This window comes from Dermacentor variabilis, chromosome 8, assembly GCF_050947875.1.
Source record: "Dermacentor variabilis isolate Ectoservices chromosome 8, ASM5094787v1, whole genome shotgun sequence".
Lineage (NCBI taxonomy): Eukaryota > Metazoa > Arthropoda > Arachnida > Ixodida > Ixodidae > Dermacentor > Dermacentor variabilis.
The window spans coordinates 78,431,028-78,449,042 of NC_134575.1; the positions used below are offsets into that span (position 1 = coordinate 78,431,028).

General features: G+C 46.1%; 2 protein-coding genes across 2 annotated transcripts; both read left to right on the top strand.

The window, feature by feature from the left end:
- Positions 1–4,299: 4,299 nt before the first annotated feature.
- Positions 4,300–9,810, top strand: LOC142591450 (sodium-dependent transporter snf-5-like). Its single transcript, XM_075703780.1, has 3 exons — positions 4,300–4,403; positions 4,825–4,949; positions 9,596–9,810. The coding sequence occupies exons 1-3, from the start codon at positions 4,300–4,302 to the stop codon at positions 9,808–9,810; spliced, it is 444 nt and encodes a 147-aa protein (XP_075559895.1).
- Positions 9,811–9,993: 183 nt separating this feature from the next.
- Positions 9,994–17,442, top strand: LOC142591451 (sodium- and chloride-dependent GABA transporter 1-like). Its single transcript, XM_075703781.1, has 5 exons — positions 9,994–10,035; positions 10,770–10,898; positions 11,472–11,571; positions 15,122–15,222; positions 17,431–17,442. Exons 1-5 carry the CDS (start codon positions 9,994–9,996, stop codon positions 17,440–17,442), a joined length of 384 nt encoding a protein of 127 aa, XP_075559896.1.
- Positions 17,443–18,015: the final 573 nt, after the last annotated feature.

An 18,015-nucleotide genomic window follows, 5' to 3' on the forward strand; every position in this document is an offset into this window, starting at 1 on the left:
AGATTTGGTACTCAAACAAAAACCGTGAAAATTCTGTCACGGAGTGTCTCCTGACTTTTCATTGTGTCATTGTTAAAATATGTCCAACACTAAAATAAAATGGTGCAGTACACTCTTGCTGTCCCATTCATATTCGACAGCCAGCCCTTCCTAGGACAGATTGGTATGTGTTAAATAAGTCTAAAAATGTTTCTGGCATCTTCGAAAAGAGTGACAAACATTGAGCCAGCCGCAGTGTCTGTTCATAACTTCTCAATCATCGCCGACATAGGCTGAAAATTCCACGAAACATTCGTGTCCCTCTGTCACTTTGTTGAGCTTAATGGAGATCACAATGCCAGCTTTTTCAGTGCGATAATGAATGCGTCCTATATTGTGGCAGATAAGTTTGAGTGTTACAGCTGGATGCCCCTTTCAAAAGTGACCCCAAAAAAGCGGCACAAGATAACTAAATAAATGTTGGCCCAAAACAAGCTTAATGTGCTTTATAAGGAATATCACGACAGTCATCGATTATTGGAAAAATTTTATAACGTGACGAGTATGTATGCATACCTTGCACACTTTATATATTGTACTTGGATTTCGGTTTTGGTAAAATGGATATTTAAAAAAAGAACAGTTAGGAAGAAATTGCTGTACAATACGCTGTCATGCTCTGAACAATATACTGAGGTTAGGCTTTGGCTTGCTTTTATCACGTCCAGCATTAGTTACAGAGCTAAACCAATGATCCAGGCAATGATCAGTATTCAAGCTATTAAACTGGGAAGGGTCAGGAGTAAGGATCGACGTCTAATATCTCAGCAACCTTCGGTTTGCCGATGACATCGTTCTATTCAGCAACAATGCAGACGAGTTAGAACAAATGAATGAGGACCTTAACAGAGAGATTGTAAGAGTGGGGTTGACGATTAATATGCAGAAAACAAAGATAACGATGAATAGACTTACGAGAAAACAAGAGTTCAAGATCGCCAGTAAGCCTCAAGAGTCTGTAAAGGAGTACCTTTACCTGCGTTAATTAATCACAGTGAACGCTGATCACGAGAAGAAAATTCATAGATGAATAAAAATATGTTGTATCGCATACGGCAGACATTGTCAGCTCCAGACCGGAAGCTTATCATTATCATTGAAAAGGAAGGTGTACAATCAGTGCATTTTACCAGTGCTCACATATGGGGCAGAGACTTGTAGACTGACAAAGAAGCTTGAGAACAAGTTAAGGACCGCGCTAAGAGCGATGGAACGAAGATTGCCAGTCATGACGTTAAAAGACCGAAAGAGAGCGGTTTGGATCAGAGAGCAAACGTGTATAGACAATATTCTAATTGACATCAAGAGAAAAAAAGGGAGCTGGGCAGGTCATGCGCCGGTCGGATAACCGTTGGACCATTAAGGTTACAGAATGGATACCAAGAGAAGGGAAACGCAATCTAGGACGGCAGAAGACTAGGCGGAGCAATGAAATTGGGAAATTCGCGGGCAATAGTTGCAATCGGTTGGCGCATGACAGGGGTAATTGTAGATTGCAAGAAGAGGCCTTCGTCCTGCAGTGGACATAAAACAGGACGACGATGATGATGATGATGATCCATCGAGAATGTCACATTCCAGAAATACTCATCCCTGTTGGAATAGAAAAAATAAATTTTATTTATCAACAATGCTTGAACGTAGACAATCTCAAAAAAACCACAAGGGACAAAATAAATGTGCAAGCAATTCATCCAAAAGAACATTTCAGTAATTAAGAAGGGTGCAGGATTGGGCTTGTTGGTGAAACATGCTTTAAAAGTTGTGTCGATGCCATCTGACTCGGATGCGTTCATCAACACTGACGTCTTAGCTGCTTTTAGATACGTGGATGACTATTAAATTTTTCTTGACAGTTATGCCAGTTCGTACGAGTCAGATGCTTATTTTGGTTCTGGACACAGTGCGCAAATGTTTTAAACCACTAGAGCTAAGCCATGAATTTTCAGAGAATGGTGTAATAAGGTTCCTAGACGTTAAGCTATTTCTACGCAACAACAGTTCTTATTGGATGTACTATCCACGTGGCAACAAGCCGCTTCTTCCATTCAGCTCCGCGCACTCTAAACATATAAAACGTGGCATTGTTAGCTCATGTTTCAAAAATTCCTTAAGAAACTACTGCGAACATAGAATGATCGACAGCTTTCGTGAACAGTCGGAACGGTTACCTTCGGCAGGATATTCATCTCTTGCACAAGTCACTGTTGCTGAAGGTCTGCTGCGCAGCTTTTCATGCGTGGTGGATGAAAAATCCAGATGGAGCAACGCGGGTAGACGGAAGATTGCGGCAAATCCCATAGAATCGCACACAATCTGAAAAAGGTCGCTGAGAGTGTTAACGTCACTGTTGTCTTCTCTGCCCCAGAAAAATTAGGCAACCTTTGCAAAGCGACCATCCCAGCATCTAGGCCCAAACAAGGGTGCCTTATAACGCACAAGAATAAATTCATACACTGCACAAAAAACGTGCTTTAACAGATCCCCCTTTTCTGTGGTAAATAGTACAACTGAGAGACAGACCGGCCGATGCGTTAATGAAAGACTGAAAGAGCACAGTTACAATGTTGACCGCGCTAAACAGGGTTGGCTTTTTTCCCACGGCTACATGTGTGGATGTAAGCGGAGATACAAAAGCAAATGTGGTATCATTGCAAAACACAGTGATCGTCTTGCGCGTGAAATAATCTCAGTGGGAAATATTCTTTAATTGCAGGATGGGTGCGCAGCACCCCCTCTTCCGCGCTAACTGACAAGGAGGTCAGATACTTCGGGCTATCAATGAATTGAAACGTTGAATTTTGTATGGCTTTGTCGCGGCGTTCTACGCATGGTTGGTGTGCTAGTGTGTGGTTATGTGTATATCTTGCTACGCTTTACGAAAATAAAATAACTGTTCGAAGTTAGCGTTTTGTTCTCTCTTCTGTCCCCTCTGCTGACCTTGCGCTGTTATTCAAACTTTAAAACAGTTTAGTGTTTTCTGTGTGTGTGTGTGTGTGTGTGTGTGTGTGCGTGTGCGTGTGTGTGTGTGTGTGTGTGTGGGAGAGAGAGAGAACCGTTAGGATTGATTGATTGATTGATTGATTGATTGATTGATTGATTGATTGATTGATTGATTGATTGATTGATTGATTGATTGATTGATTGATTGATTGTGACTCACTAATCGGTCAATTCGAAGTGCCCTTGCTTGTAGTAAGCGCAAATGATTGCTAGCTGTTACTGGCAAACACACAAGCAGGATGCTCACTTTCAACTGAGTTCATTGTCATTCCAGGTGGCAATTTTCTTGCCTCCCTTAAATGCTGCGAGCCTCGTTGCAGTTCAGTCATATCAGCGCGTACAGAAGCACGTTAAGTGTGTATAGAACAGGTTTAAGGACTAGGAGTAGCTCCAATACAGCAGCACCTTAAAAAATTTATGAACATAAAAACAACATTTAGTAATCATTAATTATACGAACAATCGCAGTAAATCACAAACAAACAGGTGAACTTAATCGCTTCTTCCACGTACGTTTTTGGTAGAAAGTGTGTCTGCTATGCAAAATAGAGAACTTGAATCCTGCATCGCCGAATTTTCAACGCGTTCCAGATGTGAAAACATACAAGCAACAAATGCAAATTTGAGTCTTAGTCTCGCCTTCCGAGCGGCAGCCACACCGCAACGTGTGCAGTGGTAAGGATGCAAAAAATTTGGCGTGCTCAATTTACCAAAACTATTCTATAGAAAACACTACCACCTCGCGAATAACGTCCGATAAAAATGTTTATATAGCGTTTTATTCACTGCTGTAATTACGGCAAATAGTCTCGCTTTTTCAAGGCTCCCTGAATAATGAAAAGCCGATAAAAACGACAGGAGCAGTCTGCACCCTAAGTCTAATCGAATGACCTTAGGAAAATCATAGATTTGGATTTTCCACCGCTGAAATGGCACATTTGTGTTGAATAGAGGTGGTAGTGCGACACCACAGTCACGCAATCGATCCTGCGATCGCATACCCTGAATAGATATTCTTCAGCTTGCACGCCTTCCTTTCTGTGAAGAGCTCGCTCGGTTTTTGTTTTTATATGTGTGGCTTTACGGCTACATGTATAACGTTACCAACTTTCTTTCTGACATGATGGTTTGTATATTATAAGGCTAATAGTTGGACCCAGTGAGGCAGCTAATATCTTCATTTTCCCACTGCGATTGTGACCTTGTACTGTGTTTACCTCACGACTAGTATCGTTGCCCGGGAATATCAATGCGCAGATGTGGTCCCAGGCCCTGTACACGTGCTTGGAGAGCGTGGGCGTCACTGGAACCGTCTACTTGGGCGTCCAGAGGTTCAACTCCTTCAAGAACGACTTCCGCGAGTAAGCTATACACTAGCACACTGACAGCGACGATAATCGCGTGGGTGATGTCAACACAATGCCGTATATAGTTGATAAGTCGGGCTCGAGGCGTGACATCGCTGCTGTCAGGACGAAACGGCTCGCGTATATAGGTGTCTTCCAAGCGCACGCGTCGGCTGAAGTCGCCTCACCAAGGCGGACAACCCCTGCACTCGAAAAACTATACCCACAAAACTTAGGAAGTTGACCTTCTTCTATAATAAGGTAACCGCGAGTGTCACTGGAAGCGGCGGTTTCCTTTGGATGACGCGATGACGCGCAGGCGTGGTCTTGAGAAGTATAGCCTGATCTTTTACTCCAGTACGCAGAATAGTCGCCGTGCTGAACAATATAACTGAATGCAGATTGCTAACTAGCGCCGCGAACCCGCTTGTCACAGAGACGTGATGTTTGTACTCCTGGCTGACACCGCCTCCAAGGGTATCGGCACCTTCATGGCCTTCCTATACCTCGGCCACTTGTCCGCCAGCATGGGCGTCGATGTCAGGATGCTCATTGACTACGGTACGTAGCCTTGCATTGCTGTTTATTTAAGGCCCTAACCGCGTTGCTTCTGAGGTGCAGAAAGCACACGTTTCTTTCCTAAGGGTTCTGCTTATGTACAATCACGTTCCAAACAACGGCACCCAAAAAATGGTGCTATATGTTCAAAAGCTGCACAGTAAGCTATGAGGGACGTTGTGATGGGTGTCTCCGGATTAATTTTTGCTATCTGTTGTTCTGGCACCAGTCTTGTAAAAAATATATACGTTTAAAAGGTAATAAAAAAATACATTTCATCTCCCATGCAAGAGCCAAAACGTCTTTTGTGTCTTTTAAACTTTTTATAACTGTGATCGGTGTCCGTATTTGTATAAACAGCTGTGCCATGATCATCCCCGAGGAAACGGGTTTTTCTTAAGCCCTAGATTTCACTTGTTTCCTTCAAGTGCACCTAATGCGTTTTACCAGTGTTCTAAAATTCCGGTTCTCATAAGAACGCAAGCGCCGTGGTTGATATTTTCTTTCCTTTGTTTTTTTGCACTTCTGTCCTCGTCATGCTCTTCGTCATACCCTCTTCCTCGTCATACCCCATTTCCCTTCCCCAGTCCCTCTCCCTGCAGTGTTGCATGCTGGCAGATCTACACACGACGACCTAATGCCAATGTCAATCCACACTCCGGCAATTACGAACTCGCCGCCGAGAAATGACCTTCTGCATTTGTTATTTCTGACCGAAAAATGTCCTATCAGAATAAACAAAAGCGCGAACCAGGCGAGAACGACTAGAATGCGCTTTTGCGTTTCGAGATACACCTCGCATTTAGACCGTAGATTAATTCAGGCTACGAAACGCACCCAAAGCGTACGTTTCGTAAGGTAACGCAGCTCTAAATTTTCTGCACAGCGGCTGCACATCGCGCTCTCACCTAATTACGCGCAACAAGCGTGGTGATAAGTTTATTTCTGCTGATGTTTCAATTTACGCCAATGGTATGCTTTTTTATTTAAGCACCAAACTGCACCGACGAAATCCAGACACGAATGCTGAAGCCGCGAGGATTTGCCACTTGTTCATAAATTGCGGGCTTATAAATATTTTTGTGTCGCGTGTACTTGTACCTAATGTGTATTCCAAGTTCTACTTTACAACTAAGCTGCTTGATCGTCGCCTCAGCAGTCGAGCTTTCGAAAACTCGTCCGAGACGGTGAAATTCGCCTTTTCGCAGGATTTACGCCCCTCGAGCTTCTTGTAAATCTCGTCCCCGCCGCTGAAACCTCGGGATGTGGCGTTCTGCAACATTTGTTAATATACGGCTCCAAAATTCCTTCGCGATATGACCTCAAATTCTCGACCAGTCGAAGAATGTCACAAATAGCGTCGAGCCACGGAATGTGTACAAAAGTGTCACGAAATAAACCAATGTCAGCAATCGTGGTGCGAGTGTGAAAAGAAACCCGTGCACAGTAAAACCTGTACGCAGTGTTATTGGAGTGCTCTCTCGAAAGCGCACAAAGATGTACGATTGCTTTGTCGCGGAAGGTGTGCTATTGTCACAGATTGCGGGTTTTCGGACAATTTTGCAGCAGGTTAGAAGTCTCACTTCCACAAACAGAACAAACCTTCTTAGTAAAAAAAAAATAGGACATTCATAATAGAATGTCGTATTTAATAAAACATAATTACACTTCCTTTTGTTTTCGAGACAAGCGATCCCCCTAAAAATTAACGCAAACTTAAGCACCCCACTTTCACGTATTTCCCGCAATTATTTTTTTTTTTATCTTGGGAATATCCACGGCGATTTTCTGATGGAAGGAAAACAGTTAGACAGAGGAAACAATATTTGCGGGGTGCTTAACAGGACACGCGTTCGATTTGCTACCTTACACTGGCAAAATTGGATAAAGGAATGGAACGAGAGAAACAGGCGACAATGTTTATTTGTCTTCTAAATTCTTGGAAATTTGAATGTTATTTCGCAAGTTTCGTCGCACTGTATGTTTATCGGTCTTCTCAGCGTGCGATTTCTCTCTGCTTATTTTTCGTAATGCAGTGCATTAATTCATAACACATATGTCACGCCTTTTTTAATGCGCTTCTTACCGCTCCCTTTTCATTCCAGTGAACTTGCCAGAATCTAGTATCAACAAGTTCATAGACCTAATAAAGCATCATGAAATTAGTCGGGCAGCGGGCGCGGGCGAGCGTCTCAGTGCGCGTTTTCTGCTAATCACCGAACATCGAGCAGTCCCGGCGCCATAGCACAAATGTTCCTCGCGTGTGTGCTTACTGCATACCCGAGTTGTAGCCGATGGCTGTCTGCCGGTTCTAGGTTTCGCCAGCCAAGCTTCACGCAGCTCCTTGCCCTGCGCCTACGTGTGAATAAGGCTGACACCGGGCTCCGTTGCGTACGTCCGGCACTGCGGCACCGAGCAGTAGCCTACCATTCTGCACGCCTCCAAAGGCAGCCGCTACCTATTATAGTACTTCCAAATGTTGTCAAGCATACACCCAAGGTGGTAAAGCCTCACCACTTAATCAGAAATGCGGCGCAGGTGGGCTTTAAATTTTCGTTTTCAGCTCACTTCGGCGCTTCCGCAGCCGACGCGGCCGCTGTGTCCACGTGATCCCTCATGTCACGTCACGCCAACGGTGGCGCCAGCTTTTCCAGTGGTGGAGCTCGCCCCCAATACGGCGCGTATGGCAGTGCAAAGTACGCACTTGTTGGCGGAGTCGAAGCCGCCTCCCTCCCTCACGCGCTGCCTCCCCGCTTTTCTCCAATATGACGCGCGAGATTGAGCCGCGATCGTCGGTTCTCCTTGCGCCCGGTCGCCAAATGCGCAATTGCTGCCCGAGCACAACGCCGCCTCCCTCCCTCCCTTCCTCCCATACCTCCACCCCCCCCCCCCCACCGGACCTTCGCGCGATGGAATACGGCGCGCTTGCTCTCTGCTTTTCTGATTCGCCCGTGCCAGATTTCGCAGCGATGGTCGGCTTTCCTCGCGAGCTTTCTTCACTCGCATGCAGCATACGAGGCCCGGCGACGGTGTTATCGCCCGTTAACATTATACGGTACATCACGGCAACGGCAGCGGCGGCAAAAATGCACATGGAGCGTCCATATAAATGTTATTGCAATAAACTGTTTAGAGCGTTTGGGGCTTATCGTGTCTCCAAACAATAATCGTCGTCTAGCTAACGTGCCTTTCCTTTCTTTATTGGTGCGTGACCGGCATGGTTCCAGATCACGAACGGGGCGCGCGTTATGAGCGTGACATACCATATTATTGACGGGAAAGTAGCGAGTGCAGTGCTTTCAAGAAAGGAAACGCAAGCAAGGAGACGACGCTTATTGTTTGTTACCGAGGTGGGCCCCTAATGGGTGTAAACATATTTTAGAGTGCAGTATATTGCTTCAAATAATTACATTCGATGCCGAGGTACACTTGTCAACAGCAGCGGATATTGCTTCAAAACCATTTAGTATCTCCCTGATCCAGTCACTACAATTCCCGACAATGAATTCGTTCCGACAGTCCTGTCAGATAATCATTTATCTTGATTGTGCGCTACGCCGGTGCGCTGTGGAAGCCCAGTGGACAAACCGTTCTTTGTGACGTAAACTTGGCGTAGACCAAAGAATAGATCACACGGTATGTAATGTCAAATGTAAAGTCCAAACTGTACCCTGAAACCTCCATCACAGGAGTTCGAGGAATTTCCACGTTCACCATTCTAGAGCAGCATATGTGCACTCCACATTTCTTCGTTAATATTGTCCATCGCGCTAAACAGCTGCAACGGGGAAACATCCTCGGAACTTGCCCGTAACTTAGTTCTAATCAATGTCACGTAGCGAGAACACCGCTTCAGAACTCGCCGTCACATGGCGCGTCTATCTCGCACCACGGGTGAGAAACATGAGAGCTTAAGTTTCTTATGCCACAATCGAATTATCCATTACTTCGCCGATATGCTGACGAACGACGTCATTAACATACACAGCAACGCAACGATTTGGCCACGTTTCTCCCCGTACTATGAAAGCACTCGCCAAAGCATGGTCGTCACCAAAAGAATTCAGAGCCCTTCTAGTATGCGGAGATTGAAGACCAGCGAAGCTGTATTGCTCAATAGGTATGTTAAGCATTATATGGTGGTTAGGCTTTATTGGTTGAATAAAGGCACAAACACATAACTTCATTTCTTGTTTCGTCCTTTGTTTTAATTTTTTGTATTTGTCATTTTTATTTTATCTTATTTCTTTATTCTTGCATTCTTTTATGTTTTACTTTTATTTTCGTATCTTTCTTATTTTTGAATTCTTGTAATCTCCTTTCTTTATATATATATATATATATATATATATATATATATATATATATACTGGCGTTGCGACACGCATCGAGCCCACAGGGGTACGTGCCATTGAGCTTGGACCCTTTCTGCATAATCACTCGGATTGGCCCACATAATCATTTGTTTTTGTCAGCATCTCGGACACATGTTTTTCAGATCCTAGCCATACACAGCTTCTCTGTAAAACTTAAAACGTATCTATAAAAATTTATTCACGGCGCCTCCAATATTAGGTCTACAAGAACTGTATAATGTCAACGATGAGTAACTGCTGAAAGCCCCACATTAATCTTGACGACTAACACAGGGTCCAGCTTCATCGTGAGTATCACGCCGCAAGCCGTGAGCCTAGCTCCGGACCCGGAGATCTGGAGCCAAGTGCACCTCCTGTGGCTGCTCTCCACAATGGTGCCCAAGTTCGTGAGTACACTTAAGAGCCTGCGGCGACCTACGTTCTCGTCACCGCCGCTCAGGAGTGAAGAAGCATACATGTTCACTTCTCTTTTAGGACTTCTCTTTTAGGGACTTTCACAAAGCGTTTCACAAGGTATGTCATAAGCTGCTTCTGTACCCACAGCACCACCATAACGTAGACCTTAAACTGCTCACATGGCCTATAATTATTTCCTGCACACCATTCGTAGTCTGTGTTGGCGAACAACGTAAACTCGTAGCCTTTTCCCAGTCTGTTTTTATTCCACTGTCATGACGTCAAGCTTACGCAACTGCCGACGCAAGCTTTGGGCGGTGACCTGCGCAAAGATCGCCTGCGCAAAGATAGTTCATTTCGCTCAGATCATGCCCAAAAAATATCCCATCACAGACAACCACCTGTTCAAGAATGCCTTAGGTAGCCTTGCACAATTAGAATTGTTTTAAGTTTTTAAAGCGAACGCCTTAGATCTTTATGTTTCAAGGTCGCGTTGTGAGGTACAGAAAATATCACGCGACCCAAGGAAGGCCAAAACGGACCAAAGCATGTCCAGTCGTGTATAATAGGTGAATAATGATCAGCAAAATAATGATAACTTAGGGATTAGATTAGGGTGGTTTGATATGTATTAAGGTCGACTAAGGTGGATAAAGGGGATTATGTGGACCAGGGTGGATTAAAATGTAGAAGGAGCGTTAAGGTGGATAAAGGAGGATTAGCGTAAATTAGGTGAATTACAGCATGTTTTACTAGGCTTTCGCCTTCGCTTCTCTTAGGCGGTAGCTAAGGGCACCTGAGGTTTTTTATGCTTCATTTTTATTGTCTAATCATTTGTAATCAACTCCTCTTTCTGCTGCCTTTGTACCTTAGGGTATGTTAATAAATAAAATACTTGCAGCACTCTGCAGACGGACGTACATGAATGGCAAGAATATTGGTCATTACAAAACAATGCCCGATATTGTTTTACTGTATTCAGTGTGTCTGTGTGCGTGCGTTCTCGTGATTGGGCCTTCGGTAATCCGCCACGTACCGCTCCTCTGTGCAGCTGATTGTCCCCGACATCTTCATCGAGGCGCTGTCGGCGCCGTACCCGTTGATCCTGCGGCACCGCACAGCCGCGCACTTTATGATCTGCAGCCTGATGTTCATCATAAGCACCGTGGGCTGCAGCAGCGTGAGTGAAGCACGTAGTAACGCCCGAAAAAAAAAGATAATCAGCCGGGCACCCAACTTCTCAAAGGATTTATTTAGTTTTATTCTGGTATCACAGAGAGAGAGCAAAGGTTCCCCGGTGTAGTATTCTGGACATATGGTCAAATTCCGCTATGACTTCGACTTGGGCAATGGCTTGCTTTTGAGCCAATCAGAGAGGCCCACAGCAGCCTCTGGTCGGCTCAAGATGTCGCCGTTACCGAATTCGACAACATGGTGGATTCTGAACCCAGGAAACCAAATTAAGGAGCTTTAGAAATAGCGGTTCCACAATAAAAGGACGAAATCCACCGTGCGTAAAAAATTAGGCAGGCAGAGTTTGGGTTCCCGCCCATTATAAGTCCCTGGAATACGCGATTTATAAGAAATCTCCAGATTACCGGGCCAGGCTGCAAGGTTTTCGCCGGAAATGGGCCGCCTGAAAACTGGACTTGCAATATCTCACCTTAATCACTTAAGCTTCCTCCAATAATAGTGACACTTCCGTTGTGCGATAAGAAGCCTTTGTCGCATTCGATTATTTCTTTATGTGCAGGGCGGCGCCAGCGTTGTCTCCGTGTTGGCCCACACACAGGGCCACGGCTTCCGCCTCCTGATGGTAGCGCTTGAGTCGGTGGTCATCCTTCAGTTCTACGGTGAGCGAGCGTAACCTACTTGGTTCACGTGCTTGTTGTCGCACTTGGAACTATATAGACTAGTATAGCAGACTTCAAAACTCATAAAGGACAGCTGTTGTAATGCAGAACTTTTCTGATGTCATGGCCCAAAATAGGACGTTGTGTCCAGCCTGCGAATTGCGCAATAGTCGCAAAAAGCGCGTCGCACGGGAGCACGAACGTGGCGCCTGCAACGATGGCAGACGAACTTGGTTATTACATGGACTTCGAGATGGAGCGGCGTGCACACTTCTGATGATCCTCCGAGAAATAGTTAATATCTCAGTGTTTCCAAAATGGAAGCTCTCATCCACCTGAGTCGTCCTCATTTGTGCATATTAAGCAGCCTGTTCGTGTTCGCTGTTCAAGTTGCTTATAATTTCAAAGCAAACAATGCGGGGATGCTCTTATAGTTAAGTAGAGCGGGCGTTGCGCATTATCTTTAATTTTCACAATTATTTTAAATTAGCTGTGGCAGATTGCACATTGCTACTCCTCGACCTAGATTATTTGAAGAGGTAGCTTCGTTCAGGAACACTGGTTCACTTTTTACCCACCAACGCGTACCAGCAAGACATAACCGCTAGACGATATTCAGGGAAACTCACGATTATTTAATTTCGTTTAGTGTTTAAGCTAGCGACGAGAGGAAAGATCAAGGGGGGGGGAGGGGGGCTGTAATACCGAAGACTAACGTGTGCTTAATATTTACCAGACTCCCAGCAAATAACAATTACACCAGTGCAGCATTTGAAAGAGTGAAGTGAAGTGAGTCGAAGGAAAAGACGTGGAACATTTTCACACATTCATAAATACCAAAGCAAGTTCACATGGGAACTTTCCGCCACTGTAGAACAAGCGGTAGTGCAACGCACGTGTAGTTCGGAGGTTGTGGGTTTGGATCCCACCTATGGCAAATTGTTTTTTCGTCCACTTTCGTTTCTATTTAACTTATCATTTCTATACATCAATAATAATTTACCCTAGCTTTCCATGGTTTCATTATCTGTTGGCTTCATATGGTTGTAGCTTGTAGTTCATATGGTTGTATGGCTTCGTATGGTTGTAGCTAATGAAAATTCGCAGTTTCACACGAAAGGCGAGGCATCGATCGAAATAAATAATTGTAAGACAGCTATAGGAATTGAGGTCAGTAGTGTTATCAGGTGATAAACCACTGTAGACATTCGCTTGCTCATTAAACTACCAAGCACGCTATCATACGCGCCAAGCAAACAAGAACACATGTCAGACAATGACCGCGGACACTCGTTAACAGAACGCTGGCATAATGAAGAGCGGAAGCAGCGGCGAGCGAATTCTCCTTCTTTTGCCTCTCACTTCAATGCGAACTAGGCGCGCGAGAACACAGTGCACACGAAGCTATCAGCTATTTCGGGTCGCCAACCTTTGAACCCATCGCAGATTGCCGTCAGTAAAGGGCGCTGGATGGCGCGCTCACCTGTCGCAGCCGGAGTAGAAGAGAAGAATGCGTACTAATCCGCCCCTTTCCCTCTTCCCTACTGGCGTGCATACATCTTTCTTCTCCTCCCTTGGCAAGCGACAAGACGGCGCACCCTCTCCGCCATCCTCGCTTGTGAGTGCTAGAAAACACCGATGCATCAAGTCACCATCCTTCTCGGCTCATCCTCGCAAGCTTTCCCTCCCACCTACAGCATACGGCGCTCAACCACGTTGTTATCGCATTTCTCGAGGCGACGACGACGGCTACGACTGCAAAATTTCGCCATCAGGGTCCATATAGTTGATATCGCAATAAGAACCGAGCCCCTCTGTCCCCCTTCTTGTTCATTCGAGCACAAAGTGGAATGTGACGTTACCGCTGGGATGTACGTAAAGCCACAGTCTGCAAAATATACTCCTCGTCCAATCTTCATAGGAACTCTCAAACTTGTATTATCTCAAGCTTAGACACTGACAAGTTCCTCTTTAGAAACATGGTGGTACTTTGGGCGAGTTCGTTTAAAAGAATCTGCTGGGGGCCGATTCACGCTTACTGTAACTATGTCAATGGAGAGTAGGTTATCTATGGTGATGTTGTTTTAGCGTTGACTACGTTACAATTTTGCATTTCGAAGGACCGAAATATTTCTTTCTTGATTTTACGAACTTTCCGATTTAACGAAATAATTCGAGCGTTGTCATCAATTCGTTAAATCGACCTTCAACTGCATTAACAACGTTGGTAAACGTGCCGTGAACTTTAATTCTCCTTTTACCCTTATGCGCCGCTGAGTCGGAGACTCCCCGCCATAATGGTTAATAATAATAATATTTGGGGTTTTACGTGCCAAAACCACTTTCTGATTATGAGGCACGCCGTAGTGGAGGACTCCGGAAATGTTGACCACCTGGGGTTCTTTAACGTGCACCTAAATCTAAGCACACGGGTGTTTTCGCATTTCGCCCCCATCGAAATGCGGCCGCCGTGGCCGGGATTCGATCCCGCGACCTCGTGCTCAGCAGCCCAACACCATAGCCACTGAGCAACCACGGCGGGTGCCATAATGGTTCACCGCTATACAACGATCCCCCAGTTCCCCATTTGCCATCGTATGTACGCACCAAGGCATAAATTCTCATTCTGTGTTCTCGGCAACTTCGTTGCTGTCAGAGCGAGGCAACTGCAAGTAATTATGGTGATCAATTTAGCCCTTACACGCGGACACAGGAATAGTTGCGCAGGAAAGACGTCAATGTCCGTTTCGTGTGTAAGACACGCAAAAGCTACCGCAGCATTGTATTTGCCGATAATCCCGCCATCTGTCGCATAAACCATGAAATAACCAACGCAACCACCGCCGACCCTAGCGAGGCGGTGCTGTTCCATGCATGGGCGCGGTGTGCAGCCTCGTCAGAATAAAGCTCGGGGCGTGCCTAGGGCACCTGGATGTTTTCACGCGATAGTTTTTGAGCGCGCACTGGAAGAAAAAGCCGTATGTGTCAAAATTAAAAAGAAAAGGCGCTTTTTTACTCATTTATTTCAGGAAGAACTTCGTTAAATCCAGTTCGGCCAAGTTAGTTTCGTTAATTCGGATTGATGACAGCATTGAAACCTATGGGTTCCTGCAGGGGAATTGAAATTGCATCGTTAGGGCGGGAACTTCTTAAAATTGGGTGTCGTTAGATCGAGTTTTAGCTGTAAAACTTCACAACTTTTGTTTACCATATCGTGCTCCAGAGCTCTTCTTGCAGACTGGTAAGTGCCTCAACGCGTACCGTTCGGCAGGAACCGCTCTGTTACTAAAATACTAAACAAAGCTGGTCTTCCGGCTTTTAGTTAAACTTTAACTTGGGTTTTTTTTTAAATCAATCACAAAGCCATCTAGGAAAGTGCTGAGTGAACGTTCACTGCTGCCAGGGCTGCCAGCGGGACTGAATTTCATTATAACCTGCGCAATTCAAGTCTATACCTCCGAATGCGTTGAAATTTCACTGTCTGTGCCGATCGATGCTCTTGCGGACACCGCGCATTGTACACTCGAACACGTATATTTCGTTTCCACAGGTGCGCGAAGGCTGTCCATCGATGAGCACGCCATGACCAATCGCGATCCGAGCACTTTCGTCAAGATCTGCTGGACATCGGTCGTGCCGCTCCTCATCGCTGTGAGTATGCACGTCGCAGAGACGTCGTATTGAGAATTCGAAGGCCCTGTGGTTTCTTTGTGAACCCACACAGTTGCCACACTCTCCAATGCAAAGACAGACGAACTTCGCTGTGCTTCCAACCACCCTCGGCACAGCCGTCTGCGGTAAAAGCGTCTTACGAAAGCGTATTCAGGCAGCAAGCGAGCGGCACTGCAATACTTCCTGCGTCAAGAAAAATGCGATTGCTGTCGATGGCACGGCAACTGGTGACTTCATGGCCAGTGAAAAACATTTGTGTAGGCCACATCGGTGATTTGGCAGAAGATGGTGGCATGGCCTATGGTAAAGGCCCTTATTCATAAAGCCTTCTTTCATATACATCAGAGTGTTTCGTACGAACACGAGCCGACAAATCACGACACTAATATTATTGTTCACGTTACTGCTCATCCTGTGCATGAAAGAAGACGTCGCACCAAAACGACGGCGACAAAGTGGTCTACTTAAATATAGTAAAGGCGACTGACCAACGACAAAGTCTTTACGAAAGAAAACCTTTCTGAAATTTGGTCCCATGACCTTTTAGCGCAGATGCTGACTATGAGAGGATAGGTACGGCTGATCTAGGCGTGAAGTGGACATCTCCAAGGCAACGGGATGTCAATGTTACAATCTAGATAACGGTACACGTAGTTGACAAATTATTGAATGCACGAATGATGTCGCTCAACGTTGAAAAGCAAACCGCGGACTATATGACATGCACCCCGTATTGACATGGGTTGGGGAGTTAATTTCTATCACCGATGGTTATTTACTTTGCACCAAAATCTGAATACACGAGGACTTTTACATTCCGCCACGGTCTGATTCCGGCCGGCAAAAGGAACCCGCTATCTCGTATTGAGCGGTTGAACGCCATAATGATTGGCCACCGCGAGGCGTATAGCTTATGAACGACGATGCATAAAGCGCAAGCGCGTAGTTGGTTTCCGCAACTGACTGTTTTTCTTCACAAGTTTTTTTCCGAGCAGGAGCCGACACCGCGAGATAATGTGAGCGTCACAGGCCGGAACGATTAAGGTATCTCTTACGGCTTGCCTTTGTGACGAACCTTCGTATCGCGTTGCCAAAAACCACCCCATGTTCTTCCAGCTATCCCTTGTTAAAAACGGCCCGCTGAGATGCAAGTTTTGCCAGCCACTTGCGACAGCGGCGGCAACCTTTTCTTGGAACGCCACCGTTACACTCTAGCCCCGTCGCCATTGTGACTAAACGCGCTCGGCGGACCAACTATTGTTACTGAGCCCGCCACCGCCAATCTGGTCTGCCGCGAGCGGGGGAGTGCCCACGGGAACGTCTATTAAGGCCTCTTCCCACGCGCCGTTTGAGACGAGGGACAATGGGCTACCGGCCGCGCTGCGGGGGACAGCTCGGGGAATAAAAGGCACCTTCCCTGACACAAGCCCCGAGTTCTACGAAGTCCGGCTGACCTCGGTTGGGGACCATGAACCTCGCGCAAGGAAGTGTGTGTGAGTGTGTGTGTGTGTAAACCGTCCTGCAGAGAGGTGACTTGTTTACGATTACTGGACGGCCATTTCCATCACCTGGGTATCGGGGGAGCACCGTGTGTTTATAAACCGCTGTTTTGCGGCTGCTCAGAGCACTTTCTCAAGCAGTCATGTTAGACTGATGCACTTTCTCAAGCAGTCATGTTAGACTGATGTATTTTTTCTCTCGCAGTCATGCTAGACTGATGAACTGCATGTAAATACTGTAAATAAACCCATATTCCTCGTTCTCGATGAGAAGCAGTCCTTCCCTTCATCAACGTCCTCAGCGTGGATAAGTTGGACGACAGCATGGGCCAGCTACCTTCCAATTCATGCCGGACTCCAATCTTCACAACGGGTTACGAGCGATGGGATTGAGCCCCCAATCCTAGCACCCTCAAGTAATGATGGCAATTTGGACAGCTAAAAAACTCCAGAAACCCGGTATTACCAGCAAGCATAACTCGAACGACAGCGTGGGCGTGTGAATATCAGCTTGCGCGTACCTCCGTGTCCCAGTGCCCCCTCACGCGCGTCTCTGACTAACTTGAGGCGAAAAGTGAAAGAAACGAATGCACAGGAACCAGTGAGTTCACAGCTGTACCCGGCAGTCGTCCCTTGTGCTCCTAGTTTTCTGTGTATGTGTTATCATTTTTGCTTGTTTTCATTCTAGTTGGCCACGTAGCAACTTGCCCCGCACTCGGCCTTGTGGTCAGACACACCGATTAGGCCTAAAGAAGACGACTGTCGCATTAGGCCGCGAGCACGGAGAGTGATGATTCCCTCCCTTTCCAAGACGAGAGCGTCCGCGGAGATCTATAAAAATACAGCTCCCATCACGAGCAGCAGCTTGAGCCTTCGTCCATCGTTACGAGCAGCTTGTGGAGCTGACGACATTTTACGTAGCGAACGTTTTGTTCGTTATGTTGTCTCGTGTCTTCCTGGACTCTCTCGGGTGATGGACTTGGTCAAGTTCCAATAGATTCAGCGGGTCCGCTTATGACCTGGTCAAGCCGGCGCCACCCGAGGGACTCGACAGCCCCTTCGCAATATGCTTGTATTTAAAAAAGTATTGTTTAAGAGACAGAGTTCATGACTCGCCGCCACGAGTGCATCTCAACAGCTCAATCGTGTCAGACAGCGTACAAGAGTGCGTACCAGTTCGAGTGTTAAAACACAGAACAAGGAACAACAAAACAAGGAAGACGAGAATGTAGCTGCTCACGATAGTGCGTATCGTTACGGTATCGCGCGTCCT

What these genes read in the sequence shown, in the direction of transcription:
- LOC142591451 (XM_075703781.1), top strand. Translation starts at nt 9,994, where the DNA reads ATGACGTCAAGCTTACGCAACTGCCGACGCAAGCTTTGGGCG. An exon ending in GCCGACGCAAGCTTTGGGCG is followed by an intron (nt 10,036 to 10,769) that starts GTGACCTGCGCA and finishes TCCTCTGTGCAG; the next exon opens with CTGATTGTCCCCGACATCTT. An exon ending in GCACCGTGGGCTGCAGCAGC is followed by an intron (nt 10,899 to 11,471) that starts GTGAGTGAAGCA and finishes CTTTATGTGCAG; the next exon opens with GGCGGCGCCAGCGTTGTCTC.
- LOC142591450 (XM_075703780.1), top strand. Translation starts at nt 4,300, where the DNA reads ATGTGGTCCCAGGCCCTGTACACGTGCTTGGAGAGCGTGGGCGTCACT. An exon ending in TTCAAGAACGACTTCCGCGA is followed by an intron (nt 4,404 to 4,824) that starts GTAAGCTATACA and finishes CGCTTGTCACAG; the next exon opens with AGACGTGATGTTTGTACTCC. An exon ending in CAGGATGCTCATTGACTACG is followed by an intron (nt 4,950 to 9,595) that starts GTACGTAGCCTT and finishes CGACTAACACAG; the next exon opens with GGTCCAGCTTCATCGTGAGT.